Below are 24559 nucleotides of genomic sequence, written 5' to 3'. Positions count from 1 at the left end.
GAGGAATTTCCAGATATTTCAAATAATAATAATATTAAACCGTTCTCGTACAACACATATAACATGATGATATAACATCCCTTAGCACTTCCAAAGAAGTTTTGGATATTATTACTCTAGCTTTAGCTCCGGCGGCTGTAATCAGTGCACAGTGCATTTCAAGGAACTAATCCTGCCAGGTACCCATTTGACACGTGGGTTGAGAATGGCAAATATGAATTGATGTCTTGCCAAAAGACGTGTGTGCCCGGGCTGGGATTTGAACCCTCAACCCTTGGATTGGGAGTCAAATGAAACTGTTTGCTTGCGCTCATATAACACATGGCAAAAGTAATGAGCTTACATGCACATGTATTTCCTGTCCATCAATATTATCCCTCAAAGTAAAAGTGGGAAAATATTGACACCCATGATTGTACATTTTGCCTACTTTTATTTTCTACCCATAGTCCCTTCTACCGCACCCACCATCACAAGCATCGTGAGCTCCAGCCCTACGACCATCTCCCTTACCTGGGATCCGCCCCCTTTCCCCAACGGACCAATCATAGGCTACACCATCGCCGTCCAGAACTTCTTCAACGAGGCTAGGATCGTGCTGGGCGTAGGCGGGTCGACGACGGAGGCCACCGTAGTAGACTCTTCATTGAGGGCGTCGACTCTGTATGCGGTGTCCGTGAGAGCGCGGAACATGGAAGGCGAGGGAATAAGCGATACGGTCAACATCACCACAGGAGCTGAGCCCCAAAGTAAACTGAAAATCATTTATTGAAGTCTGTGCAATGTTTTGATACATGTTAACAGCATTGGACAAATCTTAAGAACCTTTACAAATCAGTTGATGAATAGCTTCATGTAGATACAGATTTATTAAAGCCCTTCTGCACTAGTTTGGCCAGGGGGAATTAGACCTCCCTGCAAGGTCACTGACAGGTGGTTATCTCATCAAATCAGCTCTCAGTTAACATTTAAAGAAAAGGGATCTTTGGGGATCAACAGGCACCGATACGGCATTATTTGCTATATAGAGGGCACAAGTAGCTATAAGTAGTGCAGTGGGGCTTTAAAGCTGTTACATCATTTTCTTCTCAAGTGAAGTAATAAATAAAAAAATTGTTTATAAATCATTGGTCGCGATATTAATTGTTGATAGAATAAATTGGTTAAATATTAATATTCGTTTTTTGGTACAAATAAACTGCCTCTGTTAACCTTATTCCACCAACTGCTGATTTAAAGCCTGTCTGCACCAGTTTGGCCAGGGGATTAAACCTCCCTGCAAGATCACTGACAGGTGGTTATCTCATCATATCAGCTCTCAATTAACATGAGAAAAAGGGGATCATGGGGGATCAACATGCACCGATACAGCATTGTTTGCTATATAGGGGGCGCAAGTAGTTATATGTATTGCAGTGGGGCTTTAAAGCTGCTACATCATTTTCTTCACGAGTGAAGTAGTAAATTAAAAAATTGTATATAAATCATTGGTCACGATATTAATCGTTGATAGAATAAATTGATTAAATATTAATAATCGTTTTCAGTATATATAAACTACATCTGTTAAACCTTATTCCATCAACTGCTGATTTAAAAAGCTAATATAGATATAAAAATGTATTTACAGACCACCATGTATGTGATTTACAAAGTTCTTTTTATTCAACATCATGGCCCTCTTCCAACTATTAGCCATTCTTCAGTATACCCCAATTTGATTTTTGTTGGTGTTTTTGGTCAAATAAATTGAATTGAATTGAATTGAAAGGTCAAAGACAGCATCACATTTCTTTCAAAATAGCATAGGAAAAAAGCATTTTCCACAAAATGTTTTAATACACAAAATTTGACACACATTGTTTCATTTCTTCATGTGCAGATCTTGGTGTGGTCCCATACCTTGTCATTGGTGTCACTAGTTTGAGCTTTACCAATTTGTCAGAAATGTCTTCGGTATCATTGGTTGAGTATGGGAAGCGAATTATAGATTCTGACCCTTTACTGAATGACATACACACCGTGGATAACGAAAACTCCACAATATCTGGTGAGTATCAATGTTTTTTTATGCCACATGTATAATGATTTTCAAAATGAAAAGGGTAATGCACAAATAGAAGGCATTGCAGAAGTGAAACACTTTTTCCCCCTATGACTACTTATTAACTCAAGAACCATATATTAAAGATATATTTCGAAATAGATGAAATTGTTAATATAAATTGATGTTTTACGATGTTTTCTCTGATTTAGCTCTAGATCTAGTAGGGCTGTCGGTATGACATAGTCATCATACATATAGTTTACTAAAATTCTAGAATTGGTCGGAAACGTTGCAGAAAAGAATGGGTTTGACTTGCCCTAACCTTTGCCATATATACAACCTTTTATACACCATTTAATGAAGGAATACTTATCAATTTAATCTATTAGAATAGGGTAGATATTCAAATATATTTTAAATGTATGTATATTCCCATATTCAACTTTAATTTGTTGATGATTTGAATAGATGTTGCTGTGGACTACTGGGAGAACTTCATTTTCATTAGTGATTCTGACGGACGCATCCATCGCCGTACCATTGACCCTGCAAACTTGACCCTTGCACCTTCGGAAGTCCTTTACACCGATCAGAGCACAGCTCCTACAAAGCTTGATGTTGATTGGCTGAACGAGCAGCTGTACTTTGTTCAAGGGACAGAGGTTGACAATGTTTATCATGTTCAAGAATATTCATATTTTAGTGCGATTTTAAAAGAAATTATGCACTTAAATCCATGTAGTGATCATAATAATTTGTGTTTGTATAGTTCATACCACACTTTGAAGCAACGTCTCACTGTGCTTTCAGAAATTATCACCCCAGTTGGCTCTAGCTGCAGTTTGTGGCACATTTTCAATGAAGAATGAGGAAAGTATCCATTACTCGGGAGAGGTGAGAAGTGAATTGATCCGGCAGTAATGCCCGTGGTACGGTCAACTCTCTGTCCTTGCCTACAAACCGAAGCCGGTTTTAGGCCGAGTCACGTCTTTCAGATAGTGACGTTAAATGTCGGTTACCAGACGTAAAATAATCATATCTGATTGATACACGTCTATAAAAACCCAGATTACACACACAAACGCACATCTCGGTTTAGTAGGAGAAAGAATTGTGGATTTAATGCCTGATCTAAGGATACATTGGTAGAAGATTAGAATCTTCAACTTCTCAATTGAGAGTCAAGTAAATGAACCACTATACCATGGTTCTCCTACATGATGTTATATCTGTTGAAAGCTCATTGTCCTCAACGCCACAATGACAAATATGTACTAGGTGATATCTAATTTGATTTGCAACATTAATAGGAGTGATGGGATAAATCTTAATTTCATGCTTTTCTCTTCATAGATTTTACGCTGTGATCTGAATGTCTCTGGTTGTTCTGTTGCTGTGGCTAACCTAGGGTCGGTGCCTGTGGAAATGAAGGTTGATCCGTTTAGTGGGTAAGACTAAAATTCCTGATTTTCTTTAACTGTTCCTGGCAACATGTGTTGGCTCTCCTTTTCAAAAATGTAAATCTGAGGAAGAATTTGGCAAATAGTTACAAACTATGTGTATTCTTGAAAAGATTGATCGACAGGCTGCATGTGTATATCTATGATAAAGAATATCTTAGGAGTCGACACAAGCAGGCATCCTGGACACGTGGGTGCCAAAAAATCTTCAGACTGGACCCCTCAAATTTCAAATTGTTGATATAAGCATCATGCATGCAGACCCTAAGAATTGCAGTCCACACCAACAATGAAAAAAAATTAAGTATGGAGTCCTGATAATTAATATCATTCAATTTGATGTTTAAAATGATTTTTTTTTACTGGAAAGTGTTACATATATGTCCTACCTTTAGGATTTTTGGTTGCTGAACAAAGAAAGCAATTCATTAAAGTTGGAACCATATATCTAATGATTTATGAATACTATAACCCTTTTCTCTTCCTTGCTAGGTACTTGTTCTGGAGTGAGCAAGATGTTGGAATCCGGCGAACGTCTCTGACATCTTCCACCGTCGAGGCTAGCAGTGTTGATATCATCATTAATCTGTCAGGGCAGTCATCGTTCACTGTCCTGTCAGAAACGTTCCAGATACTCTACTCCAACTCGACTGGCAATTCCATGCACAGTGCTTCACTGGATGGCAGCAACCAGAAGGCTATGCATGTTGCTGAAGACACATCGAATCATCAGTTCATCAACGTCACCAGCATCGTATACTTCAACAGTTCTCTCACCTGGACCTTCGCAAGAGAGACCGGCAGCGTGGCATCATGCTTTTTAGGTGACCCAAACTATAATTATCGGGACACCGAGCGAATCTTTTTTGAAGGGAATCCAGGACAGTTTACGCAAGGGGATTTGTTTCTCTGCGTGGATGGATACCATGGCTTAGACGTTTTCTACCCGACCTACCAGCCGATACCTATCCCAGCATTCCCTCCTACAGACCTGCAGGTCCTCTTCACTGAGGGTACGGCAGACATCACATGGACCAGACCGCTCAGTATTCCAGGCAAAGGCAAGTCCTACCCCTCTTACATGTAATGTAATCTTCTTCTAATAATAATGATGCATTCTTGTAAAGCGCATAACACATTATATAACGGCGCTTTCATAGAGCATTGGAAATAATTACCCTAGCTAAAGCTCCGGCAGCCTTTATCAGCGCACAGTGCATTTCAAGGAAGAATCCACCAAGTTACTCATTTACCTCACCCGGGTGGAGTGTGGCAAATGTAAATTAACTTCTTGCCAAAGGGCTATAGTGTTGTGGCAGAGATTCTAACCTCATACCTTGTGGTTCACAGTCCGGAGGCTCATCCACTGGACCACAACACCTCAACATCCTCTAGAAATTGTTGTCAAGGGAAGGGGTGGGGGAACTAAACATACACATTCAGACCATTTAAAACGAAAATGTATTTGTCAGCCTGGCAGGCCATTTGACAGTCAGGCTCTCTGTTGTTCCCATTTCTACGTCTTCCTCTCCTTTTAATATATTTTTTTTCTTCAGTCTGATCCATCTTTGGGGACACTGATTTTCCGCGATCACGGAAAACGGACGGAATTCACGGAATTGACCATTTGAAACGGAAAATGCAATTTCGAACGGAAAATCACGGAAAAACCCCTTTTACCTCAAAACTTTTCATTTTTCAAGAAGAAAATCGTAAAACTTACACTATTTTTGTGACTCGTTATGCAGGGAAAAAATTTGGGTCTCAAATCATGGTTAATAATTCCGAATATTTAGCGATATTCGTCAGATTCTTAGGAGACCGGGCGCTGCCATTTTGTTTCGCTGGACCAATAGAGATCGTGACACAAAACACGGTACAAATAGCAGCGAAACGATCCTATTATGACTGCTAGGCACCTAGTATTACGTAGACGTAATACTAGGCACACACACGCCAGCAGCGGGCGCTACGTGCGGCGAGATTGTACACACGCTGTTGTACAATTCGAAAAAGGGGCTGGCATGTGCGCCTAAAATCGATCGATTGCGGACATGACAGCCAAGACTGAAATGTTTTCGTCGACGTCGGTACTCATCCTTTCCGTCAGGAATATGTCGTGTTCTGACATATTCCGCTGACTTTAGTCTGCTTGTCTAAGTTCGAATTTAAAGTTGGTAAATCTAAACATTTGATAATTTTTTGTAGGTCTAGCCTAGACTCTAGGGCCCGTAGGGGTCTATATTTTCACTAGTATTTTGCATCAAGTTTATCCAGTCCCGTCCGTATGTTTTTGAGTGGTTATCAGTGGCTTGTCAAAGGTGGCGGCTTTAATAGAACATTTGTACCCTACAAGTTCATGTTTTAATGAAAATCTTATGTAAACAGAATTTTAGTTTTTTCATGTGTACAAAGTCTATGGCAAAACGGAATTCCAGATTTTCTGAAATGGAAAAGGCAATTTTTTGAAACGGAAAATCAGTGTCCCTACATCTTGAATTATTTCTCTTTACAGCATCAATCATTAAATGGCTTTTGTACCTCTATCTCTGTTACTTTGGCAGGAAATTGGAGGACCCAATATTGTGCTTTTTTCAGCCCTGAGACATTTTGAAGGTATCTCATAATCTTATTACTAATAGGATAAAATGATTAAATTACCATGATGTTAACATGTACATGTATATCCTTCTAACAGGAGAGGAGGCTTGGGAGGAGTGGCTCTATGAAATCCTTCTAACCAATCTTCAAATTGGCAACACAGTCACCCTGACCGGTCTCCAGGAAGATTCAGCTCTAGTTGATAACCTCAACGGAAGCACAGAGTACTCGGTCCAAGTCCGGGCCTATTCGATAGGGGGTCTTGGCCCCTTGTCTGAGACCTTCTCTGGATCTACTCTCATTGAAGGTAGGTTTTGAGGGCTTATTTTTTGCTTCCAAGGCTTGTTGTGGGAACAAAATGAAAATCTAAAAGATATACGTCGTCTGGATAAATAGAGCTATAGTCATAGTAACTGCATTATTGTCTGAGATGAATACTGAAAGTCTTGTTTGAGAAGAATAGTGAAAGGTATGATAATAATGACAATAATTTTGGATATTTATATAGCACATATATCCACCACTCAAGGTGCACAAGGAGCTCTGATATTACCCCGGCTCTGCTAGGTTACCGATTTGTGCTCGCACCTTACGGTAACCATTTAACACCTGGGTGGAGAGCGGCAAATGCATATTATTGGCTTGACAAAGGACATTATTGCCGTGGCAGGACTTGAACCACAAACCCTATGATTTACAGTCCCGGCGATGGCGTATCCACTAGACCATGACACTTCCATATTATGCATTTTGTTTTCCTGTTTTATCTTGACAGTGGATGTGGAGCCATACTTGATACTTGCTAATGCTACTGATGTCTGGAGGAGCCAGCTAGATGGCAATGCAGAATCTCGGCTCTTATCCCCCCAGGCAACCATTAAAGGTACGATGACTGACTCACATTATAATTGATATCTCTTGTTGGCTTGCTTTATGTGTTTAACCCCTAATGTACAACTATGGTCTACAAACATTGAATGTACTTACTGAAGTCAAATTGTTAGTCCTGATTCATTTTATAATCACCGATTACGGTACCCCTTAGTCATATTCCTGGGAAAGACACCTCATTTTTATGCCTCCGCAACAAAGTAGCCGAAGGCATTTTGTTTTCAGGTTCTACGTCCTTTCGTATGTCCCATTCTTGTGATCGCGTTATATCTCAAGAACTGATTGACGGATTACCATCAAACTCAAGACATGTTTGTATCTTGCAGAGCCAATGAACTGATTAGATTTTGGGGTCATGCAGTCAAAGGTCCCTGGGCTCATTATGTACATGTATGCAAAAATAGCTTGTGATTGCATTATCATTACGACAATTGGACAGATGACCATCAAACTCAAGACAGGTGTGATAGAATATCGTCAGTCATCAGGTGCTGTTCCAAGGCGGAGGTTTTCAGCTATGCATCGAGCAGTTCATTTGCTGATCTCTTTGTAGCAAAGTCATATTCATTGCTTGATGTTGTACGTCAAATGAAATAAATTGTTGTTTCCCTCTTTCTCGTTTCTGGTGACCTTTCAATTACCTTTCTCATCTCTAGATATTGAGTGGTATCAAGGCTACTATATTTGGAGTTCAACTATGGGTGACCTCTATCGGTCAGCAGAGGGCGACGTAATAGAGGAGCAGTTGACCTTTGTCCCTCCTGGGGTCAGAAGTTCCGTGGATGCTATAGCTGTGGACTGGCTAAGTGAATTTATCTACTGGGCTGACCGTGACCAAAATCAGGTATGGAATAAATGACAAACTTTCTTTCCGAAATGGAAATTGAATTCAGAGTTACTGTTTCTCTGCAGATTATATTGCTGAATATGTGAGTTTTAATAGCTGTGTGTGATTGGTATAAACTGTCTTTCCGAAATGGAAATTTAATTCAGAGTGACTATTTCTCTGCAGATTATCCGAGGGAGATTATCAAATCAATCCTCCGTCGTGACCTCCCCGACCTCCATCAACGCCTTCGCCAATGATGTCCAAGACATAGCCATCGACTCGGTCCAGGCTTACATCTACTGGACATCATCCTCGTCCGTCGAGGGGTCGCGACTTAACGGCGAGAGCCCTCTGGTGTTCTATGAGATCGGTGACCTCTCGCTGGATGTTGTTGCAGGGTTGACCCTTGACCTGGGAGGGGGATACGTCTATTGGTTTGTGGTGTCTAGGCAAGGCGTCACCGAGGAGCTGAAGCTGTTTCGGGCCCGGCTGGCAGGGATAAGGTATTGGTCACTGAATTTGAGATGGATATGAGGAGCAGAGAAGAAGAACAAGATGGGAAGGGAGCGTAGAGAGCGAAAAATAGAGGATAGGAAGAAGGAGAAGAGAGGAAGAGAAGAAGGAAGAGGAGTAAATTTAGAAGGAGATGGAGAAGAGGAAGTACAAGGAGAGGAGTAATAAGAAAAGAAAAGGAAAGGAGAAATAACAACAGAAAAGAGGTGCAAGATAAGAGTAGAAAAGGAAGAAAAGGAAGGGGAAATAAAGAAAAAATACAGGAAACCCCCCAAAAATGAACCTCTTTTAGTGAGTGTGAAATACACATAATTATGTAAGTAAATTTTCTTAGAAATTCAATTTTATGATTTAAATTCATATTTTTACTTTTGCAGGTAATGCACATATGAATGTGATAAAAACATAAGTATGAAATTTATGTATTGTTCATCCTGTAAGTCATATTTATAACCTGTTATCTCTTTTCTACTCCCATTTTACCTACCCTTATTTGCACTTTCTATGATTTTCGTTCACTGTATTTATTCCCAATTCACTTTTGCGTTAAACATAGCCCAAAGTTTGATCTCTACAATATACGCACTGACATTCTGCCATGCATGCTTATCTCATTTCAATTTCATATTTTGAGTTTATTTTGAGTTTTTCACCTGAACCTCCATTTCCCTCCTGTTTTGTATTTGTTTCCATGGTTACCCCTTCCCATGATCCCTCAGCCCTGATCCAATGTCAACGACAGAGGAGATTGGTGAAGTGCTGTCAGAGACAACGTGAGTAGAATCTTATGTCTTCTTGCTCGTGATGCTTATTTAGATTCGAGTTTAGTCAAATATATTTAAAAATAGTAATGCTCTCATTTTTTTTCCCTTCATCACCAGATGTAGTTTGAAGGCTGTTTTTTGTTGGTATGATGTACATTCTTGTGCTTCAATAATATAATTTCTCCCTTTCTTTGATATTCACCCCAAGTTGAGAAATTGTCAAGTGAACACCCTCCTGCAAAGGATATTTCTTTTTGTACATTGTAGATGTACCTCCCACTATATATTTTTTTATAACGAAATTTTTGCAAAATTGTTGGCTGTAGTACAAACAAGTAGATGGAATAATAATAATAATGATAATAATGTTAAATTTGTAAATTTCAATTTAATTCTCTATGTGCTTTACACTATAGTACATAACACTTTATAAATCATACATATAATACAGAAAATACAAACATTTCTCTAAGAAAAGATAGGTCTTAAGGACATTCTTAAAGGTATCAAGGGAAGATATATATTCCTAATTGTTTTAATAAGGTAAGGGAGTTCCACAGAGCAGGACCTGATGCCATGAAGGATCTGGTCCTATATGTATTCATGTTTACAGGGTGAACAGCCAGAAGCGCATGTGATGATCATCAAAGAATACATACTGGATTGTGTTTGTAAATAAGTTATGTATGTATAAGATGGATTGAGATTGTTCTGTGCTTGAAACCAAGTAATGGCATTACGGGTACTTCATCCAATCATATGAAAGGACTTTTAATACCCTGCTTCACGTCATTACAATCAATTTCACTTTGACTTTTCTATCAGGAGCCTGGCGCTGCATTTCTACAGCTCCAAACTCTTCTGGATCAACAGCCAGTCGAGGGTAGAGGTCAGCGATGACCGTGGCCAGAGACAAGCCTTGCTACCGGCTACCGATGTCCAGGCATTGACCATTGTACAGGAGACACTCAAACCTTTACCTGGTAAGATGTATACCGGTAGTATTTGAATGAATGAAGTCTATGTGATGCTTGTTTTAATAGCTGTACCTGTGTTAATATAGACATACATGTACAGTGAACATCAGTGAAATGATGCGTCAGAGCTTCAGGTACTTTACCTTTGGAAAGCTCAAAGGGAGCTCTTGGTAATTAAAAAAGACCTGTCATAATAAAAATAAATCAACAATACATTAAATTTGAAAAGCTCTGTAAGAGCTCTGGTTTCAAGAGAACAAATTCTCAAAAAATAGCAAAACAATACATTGAACTTGCTGTAGGAAATACAGATCGCAAAAGAACTTACATGGACAGAAAATTACTTTTACCTTGGTGTAAAACATCTGTATTGTTTTTTTTTATTTTAAAGGACCAGAATGCTGCAGCTGTCTATGAGCACAAATACATGTATGTACATGTAATGCAGTTGTGCAAGTCATGGAAAAAAAAGAAAAAAAAAAACAAATTGAAAACAAATCGAAAAAAGTATTACATGTATGTGAAATATCGAAATGTGTTCAGAATAGTCCCCATTATTGCAGTTGATTTTCAGTTGGATTTACAGACTAAATAATACCTTGTTAGAAAAGCATCCAGTTAGTGAATTTACTTTGTCTCTGTCATGTACATGTAGGTTGATCTTCATATACATGTTTACATCATTTTTGACAACTCATGGATAAATTTTCCTTCCTTATTCACAGAGGGTTACAGTGAGCGCCCAACTGTGGTGGCCGAAGAAATCTCGCCCTCCTCCATCCAGGTCACAGGTACATGGGATGACTTTAACATCACATGGCAGGCCAGCACAGAGGTCAACTACGGGATTGTGTTTTACACCATAGCTGTGACGGCTCCTGAACAAACGTATACAGAGACTGTACAGGTGATTATGTTGTACCTTGTTCTGTAAATCGGCTTTTATTTTATCTTGTGATTGCTAGGCCTGGGTTGTGTGGATAAGACATGAGTGAGCCCACTAACTCTAAATTGAAAAGTTTTCTTTCTTTAATCTAAGTGCACAATTCCAACCAGGCAAATTACTTACAACCACCTTTATCAAGTTGCTCGTCATTCTTGAGCTGTCTAAATAATTTAAATTGACATTATTCAACTGTAAAAAAAGAATTTCCAGTTGAAAATGTCTACGAGTTTTGAATGAGTGATTTAGAGATACAAGTCTTTGGTAATAGGACACTGCTAGATAGCAAAACTGCTTGTGAATATAAAGCAATGTTACAAAGAACACACTTACATATATTACGTTTACAATATTCATGCCCCTTCCACTCATTTTAAATAATGTCCTTGTACATTTATATCTCTTTCAGAGCGCTTCCTATAACATCAAAAATCTGACACCGTTTCAATCCCTTGACATCACGATCAGTCCCTACACCTACTGGGCCACGACGCCAGAAACGGCTGCCCAGATGATGTCACCTATGTCAGGTTTGTCAAGAACATACATGTACACATAGAACTCCATATGTCATAGCATTGTGCTGTTGTATCATAAAGATAGAGAATTGTTTGTAATACAGACGGTATAGGGCTTGAGCTGTTGCTTTAGAACTACACCCTTTCCTTCCAACGATGAAAGAAGTGCATCAAACTTTCTATAGAAGGGAGAGAGAAATAGAATAATTGAGTTTGTACAGAGTGAAACATGAGATGCACTCATTGGTCTTAAATTCATTGTACTCGACATTGTAATCAAGTATTAAATTACATAGAAAGTCAACTTTTAGTTTGAATAGGTGCTTCTGTAGACCCTGAGTGATATGTCACAGGGTTTTAGTGCTAACAGGAAAAACAAATGCTAGAAAAGCAGACAAATTTTGTATTATACATGAATTTAAGAACGACACATGTAGGAAACAAATGCAATACCCCCCCCCCCCAAAAAAAAAAGGAAGAATTGTTCTTCTAGAACTGTAGATGTCATCTCCATCGATTTACTTGTACATTTCTGACTATGGACTTAATCTTCAAATCTCTCTGCAGTTCCCTCAGTTCCTCTCAACCCAAGAGCCTTCGCCATAGACTCCACAGACATCATGACAGGAACCACCATGTATTCAGCTGAATTTCGCTGGTCCGAGCCTGCAGAGATCAATGGTGTTTTTGAAGGGTATAATGTGTCATGGGGAACAGACGTGGAGCAGCTCACGGTGTTCAATGTCAGCGTAGATGTAGATGTGTTTTCATTCGCCAACCTCACAGCTAACACCACATACTTCTTTCAGGTGAGAAGATAAGACTAAACTTGCTTTTAGATGGAGTACAGAAGCATGCATTATTATACTCTTATAAAATTATGTTTTATAACATGATTTTACTAATGACTGGTCATTAGTAAAATTACGTGTTAGGCAAAATAAATGCCTAGTCACGTGTATGCTCTCAACCAATCATTTGATTAGGATCCGCTTCATCATCTTCTAATCCTCCGTAGACTATTGACCGGAATGTTCTTGAGATTTAATGGTATACTTTAATTTGAATGTTCCTCAGCTAAATGGAATAATGATGTATGATGAGTACGATACGATGGTGATGATAACTTTCCCTAATCAATTTTTCAACTAGAAAGTTTTGTCAATATATTTGGCAAGATATATCCAAAGATATTGAAGTGATACATGGGATTCAATAGATGGGATTCATCAATAAGATGACATAAATGCTGCTTAGAGCATGCAAAAGTTCAACAACATTTGAAGAGAGAGAGAGATAGAGATGGAGATACAGAGAGATAGAGATAAAGAGAGAGAGAAAGAGAGAGAAAGAGAGACAGAGAGAATGAGAGAGAGAGATGGATGATGTTGAAAAACGAATACCAGTTTGCAATATGGCCTATGATATGGATCATAACGTAATGTAGGATAAAAAAAACCTTGAAAAATCATGTGAATAATCATTTCTCTTGGTCATGGACTGCCGGAAAAAAACGTGGGGTAGAAGAGGTGGACATCTACTCAATGTATTTCTTTGCTATTGTTTCTGTCTTTCAGGTGGAAGGCTTTACATCTGTAGGTAGTGGACCAGCTACAGACCCTGTCAGTATCACCACAGGAGGTAAGCCATCGTCTCCTTCAATATCCTTTACTGAACAGTATGAACTAGGTAGGAGTTTCGTGGTTGAGTGGTTTAAGGCGCTTGACTGGAGATGTGAAGGTCGAGGGTTTGAATCCTGACACAGCACTAATATCCTCTGGCAAGATATCAACCTGAACTTGCTACTCTCCACCCAGGTGTTAAATGGGTACCTGGTAGGATGCGACCGTCATTGTTGTTCAAACAGTTTTTGAGCGTCAGGTAATGCCTTGCTGAAATGGTCCCCAGGGAGTAGAGATTGTGCACACAGTGTGTGCAGGCAAGTGTTGAATCCAATGACCGGGGTAATAGTATATCTGTAAAGTACTTAGAGACATCATAGATGTATTAAGCGCTATATAAAAGCGGAATTATTATTATTATTATTTGCAGTATCTCCTCCCCCACCGACCATAGTGGTGAGCAAAGGAAATAAAGAAGTGACTTTGAATGATTCCATTCTGATTCCATTCCAATTCTATTCAAATTTAAATCCAAATTCATTTTCCTTTCATTCAAGGTAATACAATTTTTTTTCAAATTCCCATTCCTTTTTCATTCATAGTGTCTCCTCCCCCACCGACCATAGTGGTGAGCAAAGGAAACGCAGGAGTAACTCTGACTGATCCGGACACCAAAGAAGAGATCCCACTGCTTGGAGGCATAGCCATCTCAGTCGTTGCCTTTGTTGCTAGCGAGGATAAGGTCTTCTTCGTAGAGACTTCAGGGGATCTAGAGATCTACAGGAGCAAACTGGATGGGTCAGATCGTGAGGAGGTGAGATGGTCTATTGAGGATGTTCAGTTGAGTTTGTAGCCTTCCATTAAACCTGTTCCTTCTGAACAATTTCTGAGGATATTGGAGGAGCCTTCTCAGACTGTACATTTACATGTACAGTTAACAACTAAATTATTCATATCCCTTGTAAGTTATTTATTTTTGGGTGTTTTTCATAACTCAAGAATGAAAGGTGGACTGGTTGAATTAGGTCCATTGTTGAATACTTTGAGAATTAAGCTTCAATAGTTTACATTCTCAAGAAACACAAATTGATTTTCCAGTTACTAAAAAATTACAGAACTTGTAAGGGTACTCATGATCACTTGTTAACTGTATATACTTAAATTAATCTACACAAAAATATACTACTGAAGCAGAATTTGTTTGTCAAATCTATATTACATTGTCCAGCAAAGTACAGTCTTCCAATTGTTGAAGAAAGAGTCTGACAGAATTTGGGTTGATACTCAAGGTACACTTGATCAAAGTGCATTTATACAGTCATGTTAAGAAGAAGAACATTCTCAATTTCTTTGAAACTGTATTTATAATCAATACACCACAAACATTATTATCTTAATTAAATTTATTTTACAAATTAGCTTCTGGAGCTGGGCAATCAGCAGCCATACCAGGCAGGTTTCGTCATCGACTGGGTCTCACAGATATTGTACTGGAGTGACAATAGTGCCATCTATAGCTTCGATACCACTCTACCTGTTTCCATGGCAATTATGGAGGAGGTGTACGAAGCACCAGAGGGAAACACAGTCGAGGGAATCAGTGTGAATCCGCATGGAAAGTGAGAGTTTATTCATTTATTTCATGTATTTTTATTCCCTTGTGCACATTTGTAGAGCAGAAATCCAATCCAATCCAATCTAAAAGATATTTGATATTGCGCCTTTTCCTTGCGGTTACAAAGCGCTGCACACACCGCTCCACTTCCATTTTACATAAATTTAATGTATTCCATTCTTGGTTATTTTGTGTACATTTTATTTTAATCATATGATTGTAGTCCATGTCAATTCAGTTGTAAGACTGCAATTGTGGTATTATAGAACCCAAACCCAACTGCAATCCAAGCAGTCTCTCCCCCTATATTTATTTGTAATGGTGTTTATTCACCTTACATTCTTAGATGTTATCATCTATGCTGAAAATATCGCCAGGAATAAAATCAATAAATGTTTTTAGTCTTTGAATTACACTTCACCGTTTGGTACAACATATATTGTTTTTGTGTACATGTCAAATACATACATGTACTACATGTCTGCAGACATGTTGCAGTATCTGTAGAGTCTTATGACAACATGCTTTTTGTCAAGAAGTGTTTCATACATGTACATGAATTGATGAAATGTTCTTCTTATTTGTCCATGATGCATGATTAGCTCTCTGGTATGGGCTGAGAACACCCAATCAACATCAATACTGATGACCTCTGACCTCAACGAGTGGGTTCCCACCCCATTGTTTGGTGCCACCAACAGTCAGCGGAAAAGACGGGCTACAGAGAACTGCACATGCTCAGACACCTTGACCCCTGGGTCGGCGGTGTACATTGACAGTTCAAACGCGGATGCTCCAACTCTCTTCTTTGTTGATGCGACCTCTGATGACCTTTGGATCTCTGACCTTGCTGGATGCCAGTGTGAAAGGCTCTTTGAGGCAGCGTCACAAGCCCAATCAGGTAGAGTGACCTCAGAGATCGGAGTATTTCATGTTTCATCTGTTCAGAGTCATAAGGGCATTCACTCTGTGTTAGAGTATATGAGTTAATGCCATTCTGGCTCCAAACACCTCCCTGATCTATTTTTACAAGTCTTGGTCTTCATGGGAAGAAGATAAGACTTTTCATTCGAAGGGTGTCTAGTTTACATGAAACCAGGCACTCTCAGATAGATTTAGTTGATGCATGAATTGAATTTTGAATGGCTTTAGAGCAGCCACAAAACAGAGGACTGAGGTCGATGAAACAATTAGTTTGATGCTAATTGCAATACTTGAGAACTGTTAGGAAATGGCCATATATAGTGTAAATGTCCTGAAAACTAGAGACCAAACATGCAAAGCTTCCTGAGGAATTTAATCTAACTTTGATGAATGTTACTTATATATTATCACTTTGCCATGTGCCAGGCTCTTGGTACCACTTTGGTTTCCACCATACCTTTTAGTTTAACAATTTTTGTACCACTACCTTGACACTTATATTTTCCTTGCTGTTCTGTTTACCACAGGCCTCCCACCAGACTCTCTATCCGTAGACAGCAGCCGGGTCTATTGGTCCAACACAGCTCAGGGTGTGGTGGCCAGTATTGACAAGCAGACTGGTGCAGATTTTCAGGGCCAGACTGACCAGACTGATGTGAATTTTGTGCTGACGTATGGTACCAGTCTTCAACCTTATCCAGGTATTCAGTTTGTCTTGGTAAAGACGTATTGATAGGAAGTTCTTGTAAACAAAATCGCCATTGCCTAACTTTTGTATTACCTCCAATAGACTTTATATAAGTGCATTTAATGTGTTATACAGTATCTCATAAAAGCCTGCAATTCTTTAGAGGCTGAATTCCCATTGTTGCAAGATTAAACAGCAGATAAATTTCACCAAACTACACCAAACTACATGTGATATTTATGGTATACAGACTGAGAACGATCATTCATTGCATTTGAATGATAGATGGTTTTCGTTTGAAAACAAAGAAATTGAAGTCAGGCTTTTGATTACTAGTTGTAAGCTACTTGCATTAGTCTCTATTTTCATCCCTCCCACAATTTGCAGCTCCTGAGTGCCTTGCACCGTCCGACTACACAGACCCAACACAGCTATCAGCTGCAAGAAGTGATAGTTTGACCGTGACCTTTGACCCTGTGTCAGAATGCGAGGGAGTGAGTACGGCGACAGCTATCTATGCTGTAAGCTATGCCATGGTGGAAAGCGAGAGCTCTGATCTGAACTGCACTACTAGCAACCTTACATGCTCTTCAGAGGTAAAGGCCTGTTGTTTACATTGTTGTGATGATGCTGTTGCTGTTGATATAGATGTCAAGGAGGAGGAGGAAGAAATGATGATGATGGTAGTGATTGTGATGATGATAGTGATTGTGATGATGATGATAGTGATAGTGATGATGATGATGATAGTGATGATGATGATAGTGATTGTGATGATGATGATGATGATAGTGATGATGATGATGGTAGTGATGGTGATGATGATGGTGATAGTGATGATGATGATGGTGATAGTGATGATGATGATAGTGATAGTGATGATAGTGATAGTGATGATGATGATAGTGATGATGATAGTGATTGTGATGATGGTAGTGATTGTGATGATGATGATGATAGTGATGATGATGATGATAGTGATGATGATGATGATAGTGATGATGATGATTGTAGTGATGATGATGATGATAGTGATGATGATGATGATAGTGATGATGATGATGATAGTGATGATGATGATGATGATGATAGTGATGATGATAGTGATGATGATGATTGTAGTGATAGTGATGATGATGATGATGATGATGATTGTAGTGATAGTGATGATGATGATGATGATGATGATGATGATTGTAGTGATTGTGATGATGATTGTGATGATGATAGTGATGATGATGATGATAGTGATGATGATGATGATAGTGATGATGATGATGATAGTGATGATGATGATGATAGTGATGATGATGATGATAGTGATGATGATGATGATAGTGATGATGATGATTGTAGTGATTGTGATGATGATAGTGATGATGATGATGATTGTGATAATGATGATGACAGTGACGATGATGATGATAGTGATGATGATGATGGTGATGATGATGATGTAGATGTAGATATAATGATAATGAATATGATAATGATTGTACTTGCATTGAGATATATATTTGAACCTCACTTTTATCATTTCACCCCGTCTTCACCCAGGAGACCACATCAAACCAGGCAATGCTGGATGGCCTGGAACCCTACACCTTCTATGTGACCCAGGTCTCTGTAAGGAACCTCTACTCCATGGGAACACCTGTCCTTGGACCTGTGGCTATCCATAGGACAAGTCCTGGAGGTAAAAATGACTTGTTTCATATCTTCCAAGGCAGACTGAATCAGCTTTTGTCTCCCATTTGGTTGAATGTTTGTTCTGAGATACTGTACATGGATATTATAGAGCCATGTTCAGCCCTGATCAGAGAACATTCCAGATAACTGTTTTTTGATTTACACTAACGTTTATTCCCTATTATAAAATTCATGCAAGATCCAAACAGAATCAATTTTGTTTGCACACCCCTGCCCTCATTGATATGAAGCACAATTGGAATACATCCCTCAGGTTTTATTCCGAAATAAATTTCATTACTGCAACTCTTTTACAAATATAAATCTATGGATCAACAGTATATACTTTGATTATTCAAGACAGATGAAATCATGCAAAGAACAAGATTTGATTGTAAATTGGTTTAGTTTTATAATTCTTAATGGCCTTCTTTCTTGACTCTAGTGCCAACTGCTGCACTGATGGTGGCTGTTGCTGTCCTCACCCCGACCGAAGTAAACGTGACCTGGTCGCGACCTCTAGAGGTCAACGGGCCGCTGGAGGAGCTTCGGTTCAGGGTCAAGATCTCTACGGAAACTACAGAATTCAGGACAGGCTATGTTGATAGTCCAGTCGGTGGAGATGGTCAATACTCACTGATTATAAGTGATGGGCTTGCTGCTGCCACCGAGTATACTTTCATTGTGAGTTTAATAATAATGAAAGCATTTCTCATGACACAAATACTCCTTATGTAGGAGATTGTGATGTCTTGTTGCTGGAGATATATATAGATTTTGAGTCTTTATAGGGAATCTTAAAGCCCCTCTGCACTAGTTTGCATGGAGGGATTAGACCTCCCTGCAAGGTCACTGTTAGGTGGTTATATCATCAAATCAGCTCTAAATTAACATTAAAAAAAAAGGCATCATGGGGGATCAACGGTTACCGCTAAGGCATTGTTGGCTGTATAGAGGGCGGAAGTAGCTACAAGAAGTGCAGTGGGGCTTTAACCCATTGTCAATGGGAGCCGGGTTGATCCTTAGTTATGTCTATGGGAATTAGAATATTCAGTAGTCAACTGGTTAAGATGATGTGATGATATCTTCAGATAGTCTGGTTTTCTGGAAGAAGAGGGTGCCCAAGGTGATTCAATTACTTTTTTTCTTTCTCTCCCAACAAAATTAAAGACCAAATATGATATGTTTTTAATTGTAAATTGTCATGCAATTCAGCCCAGGCTGTGAAATTATGATATTAAGAAACTGAAACAGAAAAAAACCCTCATTCAGACATGACTTGGTACATGGATTGAAAACTTACGCTGTGGCAAATTGAAGTAAAATAATCATTGTACATGAATGCCTCTCACATATCTTTGTTATAACACACAGATCATAGACTCTGAGTCAGTATAGGGGCCTTTGTTGCATACAGCTGTGCTCTTTTTCTAATTTTTTCTACACCCTCTTGCCAAATATTTACATAGTTTTTTATATTTTTGTAAAAACATTGGCTGATTTTGAGGCGGTTTATTGAATCATGTGTGAATGAGTTTAGGTCACGCACTACCAACTTCTCTGCAAGCTTACAGGTATAAACATGTTAGATATTTAAATTCACTTTGATAAGTACAACCAAACTGTAAAATAGCAGTGAACCCATTGCCTAGCCTACTGGGTCCAGATGGCCCCTGATGGCCCCTCTATTAATCCTATGGCAAGGAGAGGATTCAGATGTCAACAGGTTAAAGGAACTCTTTTACGTTCTCTTCATCAGGTTGAGTCCTACCAAGCCTCAATATCTTCAGACTCCTTCAGCATGAGTCAGCCAGAGACAGAGACGACCTTCCAGGAGCCAGCCATGGTGGAAGAGACGTCCAAGACCAGTACCACCCTGTCAGTCTCCTGGCTGGCTCCTGATGATGATAGTGTCATGTTCCATTGGATCCAGTATAGAGAGGTATGTTGTCTGTTCTATTCAAGTTTCAAGATTTATTTGTTCCATATTTTACAGAAAATATAAACATACATATAAAATAAAAAATGATACAATATAATTGTAGTATTAATGAGCACATATCAATAATCCTCAATTCATATAATAGATTAAGTAGAATGTGAGGAACCTATTAAAAAGCAATGCTTGTATAATATAGGTTCCTGAAAAAAAGAGGTAATGTAGATGAAAAACAGTAGCAGTAGAGAAAGACGCAAGATAGCACTAATAATGCAGTCTTACCTTACTTAATAATTACAGTGCTATCAATTTTACTAAAATATGTAACATGTATAATTGTGTGAGACAAGTTTAGAATCACTGTGCCCCCTTCTTAAATGTTAGTCTGTTCTTTGATCTGACTTCACAAATCATAAATATTTTTTGAAAGTTGGAAAAGAAATTTTTCATTTCAAATTCTTGTACATTTAAGTATTGTTTCCTATATTGATATTTAGAGGTAATCATTTTTTTAGACTTATCAACAAATGACAGAAAAACAAAGATCTGACCATCTGTCCAATAACCTGTCCAATGATGACAAACATCTGTTCTTTTTCTTCAGGATTCCTCTTCCGAATGGCAGGATGCTCTCACAAGCAACACAACCTCAGGGGTCCGGTACAACGTAACAATCGGTGAGGGGGAGATAGACCCCCTCCTCCCCTACACTGACTATCAGGTGCGCTCCAGGGTTCTTTATAGATCTGGTCAGGAGTATGACTACACTGGGAATGAAGATCTTTTATTATCATCAAGAACTGAAGGTAAGTAGATTTTTTTTTATCAATGGCCCATGAAACTGAGCAACACATAATGTTTGAATTTGCGGCTGACTATGAAACACAAGTGTTTGTAAAAGGGGAGAGAAAGTATTCATATTGAGGCACTTCTCAAAGACATTTGCATTAAATTTGGTTACTTTATGAAAATGGCCTATTTGTTATAAAGCTTTAACATTATTGTGTTAATACAGTAGGCTTGCGGATGCACCACGTGAGAGAGAGAGAGAGAGAGGGAGTATTGAGGAGTCCTGAAAAGAGCTCTGTGTAATCTTTCTTGAGGGTGTGTAGTCCTGAAAAAGGACTGTTGGTGTTTATACATGAACAATAATTTTTCATGAATTCCTATCAAGAATACTGAACAAAAATCCTGTGTTTTGTTGCTCATTTAATTATTTTTTGTTTTTCTTTATCTTTGTTGATCAGCTGACAGCCCAGATGCCCCAGGGGTCCCCACAGTAACAGAGACAGGAACAGATCCAGTAACTTACGTGGTTCGATGGACAGAACCGAACAGAGCTAATGGACCTGGACGTCTTCAATATACACTTGAAACACGGTACTTGCGCTTGCAGATCCGAGCAATGAAATTTACCAATGTCAATTGACAATTGAAATGCATGCCTGGGGAAGGTTTGGGGCTGTGAAGGGGGAGGAAGGGATCGATAGGAGAAATAAGGTGGCTTTGCTGAGGAGAATACTTTATTTTGTCTATTTTGCCAGTTGAATACTGCTCTATTAATATACAAGGGTTTTGTTGCTCAGCCTTTCAAAGTACATTTGTAGCATAATCGTTGTTTCATGTTTCATTTTTCTGAACTGGTATGGGTACAGGAGTATGGAACCAAGTCTACCAAGGATCCAGTCCTTTACTTGGTCTTAGTTAACCTCTTGTTTTAAATTTGGGAAATAATTTTGTTGCATAATCAGTGTTGTTACTCAACATAGTCATTTCTTCGTAACAATTCTTGTTCCTTTTTCAGAGCTATGTCTACGGGAGAGTGGAACCAAGTCTATGACGGTCTTAATACCAATTGGATCATAGTTGACCTCCTGGTGGGCGACTCGTACAGCTTTCGGGTCAAGGCCAGGAATAATGACTATGAGGGACCATACAGTCCTACCAGCGACGCTGCGGTCTTACCCAATCCTTCAAGTAAGTTATTATTATAAGTTATGTCAGAGTTTGCTTTAGTGGTTATGAAATGGCATTGGGAATCCTTATAATAATAATAATAATAATGACTGCTTCTTTATAAACCAGTTCAGCGACCAAAGAATGTACAGTCTTATTATTATTACAGAGATACCTGTCTATGAAGACCCCCCAAGAAAGACAGTGATCTTTATTTCCTAATTTCGTCGAATCAGTTACTGGTTCCAAACAACAGAGCCTGCACATGAGGTTCACCGCAACATAATTCAAGCAACGAACTCATTGTTTGTCGCTGGTATGATAACCACGCCATTGTTTAGCACAAAATTGTTTGGAACCAGCTCCCTCGATAACTTGGCTAATATGACGTCACACTTCGGTACTCTATGAGAAGCTGCCAATTTATAAATGGAAAACACTGGATACTGATTTAATTCTGTTATCTCTTTTTGATTTGCTCCACAGCTGACAGTACAGTATATATCATCATAGGAGCCGTGGTAGGCGTTCTGGTCATTGTAGCCATCATCATTATTGTTCTAGGTGAGTGAAAAAACAATATCGTTTATCTGCTGTGAGCCAGTTTAATAGACTTGTGTTAACTCTTTCACATAGAGTTATTGCCTGATTGGCTCTTAGCAGACTACATGTACCTACTGCCCTGTCATCCTTAAAATAAAAAGAATAGGTTTTTTGACTCTTTGTATTCTGAATAGGCATGTTAATCGCATCCATTTAATCTGGTTTACAAAAATGAGTAAAAGGTGACACGATTCTTAGGACTTTATACTTTCCATGTTTTATTCTATAACTCAGTTATTGCCTATCGCCATCGAACACATTTACATGTATGGTATCTCTGAAGCCACAACACTACATCCCTCCCTTTCTTTTGATGAGGGGAAACGTCTTACATTGTATTCTTGTACAGTATATGACGAACATGATAAAGTGGCATAGAGGTAAATGGTTATTTGTTTCAACAAAGAGCCTTGTATTCAAACCATGTATTCTGTAATTTAGTTCGGCAAAACATACTTGAAATGTCAGTTTGCAATGAGGAAATATCAACATCTAACAGAGATAAAACTCTGTGTGAATAGTATAAAGAAATATCAGTATGTTGACAGAAGTTATACTTTTTCTTTCAGTAAAATCAATTAGTATAAACACCTCCAATTTGTTAAAGTTACAAACCTTTCTTAATCCTATCACTCTCTCACAATGTTAATATGTTAATTTGTGTGCATTAGTGACAAACAGTATTCTTGTTATCATTTCGAACACATGTACATGTATGGTATCTCTGAAACGACAACACTACACCATTGAAGTGCTATGTTTGCAGATTTGCACAGGCAAATGATTGCCCAGTATATTGCAAAAGCTTCATGTTTAAAGGTCCATAACTAGTTTTCATTTGCCCTGAAACAACTTTTGGACATGTACCGTGTGTACATTATACCTACATGTAGCTGCTAGCCATTTATTTGTATTAGTGATGTCCTCTGACATTCAAACTAAAGTTATCAACCTGAAATAACTTTCTTTATGAAAAATTCAGTGTTGAAACATAAAAGACACAGTATTTGTTATTTTGAGTGGGGAGATTTTTATAAAAAAAAAAAAAAAAAAAAAAAAAATATATATATATATATATATATATCACGGATATTTCTTCCTTTTCGTCAATCTACATCTACATGTGATTTATTGATTGTGTCTACATATACCATGAGGACCTCCCAGGACATATAAGTGAGTTTCCTGACATTTTGTAGGGCAAAATATGCCTTGAAAGTATTGAGCCAGTTTCTCATATCTAAACATATAACTTCAAACGGCATCGCAGTTCACAACACCGGGCCAGAGTCGGCCGAAATATATCTCAGTGACACTATCGCGACGTGATCACTAGTCCACTCAAAGCTTTCGAACTATTTTTTGAACAACAATACAGTTTACCCCCCTCCTTTGTATCGCCGTACCCCTCCACACAATGGAGGGTCTAAACAGTGGATCTAATGAAAGGAAATCAGCCCGAGTTATGGCAGGGAGAGCAACGCGAAACTCACAGTCAAGCGAAATCACGCAAATTCCGATCCCTGAACTTCTCAACAATAAAGACTTCTTTGACATGATCAAAAAAACGATTAAGAAAACAATACGAGAGGAAATGCAAGAACTAAAACAAGAATTCGCCAAACTCTCGAAGCAAGTAGAGTCAAACGAGTCAAATATTGTCTCACTTCAGATCGAGACTGAACGTAAAAGCCAACAAATAAACGATCTTGAAAAACGACTCAAAACACAGGAAGACTCAACTAACAGACTACAAAACAAGTGCAACGACGCCGAGCAGTACTCGAGGAGAAATTGTATACGAGTTTTTGGAGTCCCCGAAAGCACAGGAGAACAGACCGACAACGTCATCATGAACATTGCCAAGGAGAAGCTAGGAGTGGAGCTACAACTAAAGGACCTCGACCGAAGCCACCGGATCGGGGCGATCTGGAGACCACACACTCAGGGCATAGGAGCCTCAGTTCACCAGCAGAGACT

General features: G+C 38.7%; 2 protein-coding genes across 2 annotated transcripts in view; both read left to right on the top strand.

Annotated features, from left to right (window-relative positions):
* LOC588763 (proto-oncogene tyrosine-protein kinase ROS) overlaps nucleotides 1-11031 on the top strand; it is a 30714-nt gene extending 19683 nt beyond the window's left edge. Inside the window, exons 8-19 of the mRNA XM_030994150.1 lie at nucleotides 450-749; nucleotides 1883-2050; nucleotides 2516-2709; nucleotides 3401-3495; nucleotides 4000-4568; nucleotides 6206-6415; nucleotides 6884-6991; nucleotides 7656-7843; nucleotides 8012-8331; nucleotides 9061-9114; nucleotides 9931-10088; nucleotides 10808-11031. Coding sequence (XP_030850010.1) covers nucleotides 450-749; nucleotides 1883-2050; nucleotides 2516-2709; nucleotides 3401-3495; nucleotides 4000-4568; nucleotides 6206-6415; nucleotides 6884-6991; nucleotides 7656-7843; nucleotides 8012-8331; nucleotides 9061-9114; nucleotides 9931-10088; nucleotides 10808-11016 — 2573 coding nt within the window. The 3' untranslated portion in view covers nucleotides 11017-11031. The remainder of the gene's footprint in view (nucleotides 1-449; nucleotides 750-1882; nucleotides 2051-2515; nucleotides 2710-3400; nucleotides 3496-3999; nucleotides 4569-6205; nucleotides 6416-6883; nucleotides 6992-7655; nucleotides 7844-8011; nucleotides 8332-9060; nucleotides 9115-9930; nucleotides 10089-10807) is intronic.
* Nucleotides 11032-11427: 396 nt separating this feature from the next.
* LOC587032 (proto-oncogene tyrosine-protein kinase ROS) overlaps nucleotides 11428-24559 on the top strand; it is a 32529-nt gene continuing 19397 nt past the window's right edge. The window contains exons 1-15 of the mRNA XM_030994947.1: nucleotides 11428-11555; nucleotides 12111-12352; nucleotides 13121-13184; nucleotides 13768-13979; nucleotides 14585-14784; nucleotides 15383-15681; nucleotides 16232-16405; nucleotides 16780-16988; nucleotides 17950-18088; nucleotides 18527-18765; nucleotides 19841-20023; nucleotides 20625-20826; nucleotides 21268-21400; nucleotides 21825-21997; nucleotides 22463-22540. Of these exons, the coding sequence (XP_030850807.1) occupies nucleotides 11537-11555; nucleotides 12111-12352; nucleotides 13121-13184; nucleotides 13768-13979; nucleotides 14585-14784; nucleotides 15383-15681; nucleotides 16232-16405; nucleotides 16780-16988; nucleotides 17950-18088; nucleotides 18527-18765; nucleotides 19841-20023; nucleotides 20625-20826; nucleotides 21268-21400; nucleotides 21825-21997; nucleotides 22463-22540 (2566 nt within the window). The 5' untranslated portion in view covers nucleotides 11428-11536. The remainder of the gene's footprint in view (nucleotides 11556-12110; nucleotides 12353-13120; nucleotides 13185-13767; nucleotides 13980-14584; nucleotides 14785-15382; nucleotides 15682-16231; nucleotides 16406-16779; nucleotides 16989-17949; nucleotides 18089-18526; nucleotides 18766-19840; nucleotides 20024-20624; nucleotides 20827-21267; nucleotides 21401-21824; nucleotides 21998-22462; nucleotides 22541-24559) is intronic.

This window comes from Strongylocentrotus purpuratus, unplaced genomic scaffold (assembly GCF_000002235.5).
Source record: "Strongylocentrotus purpuratus isolate Spur 01 unplaced genomic scaffold, Spur_5.0 spur5_scaffold_21, whole genome shotgun sequence".
In the NCBI taxonomy this organism is placed as follows: Eukaryota; Metazoa; Echinodermata; class Echinoidea; order Camarodonta; family Strongylocentrotidae; genus Strongylocentrotus; species Strongylocentrotus purpuratus.
Note: the sequence above shows the minus strand (reverse complement) of the source record. Positions and strands in the feature narration are given on the sequence as shown.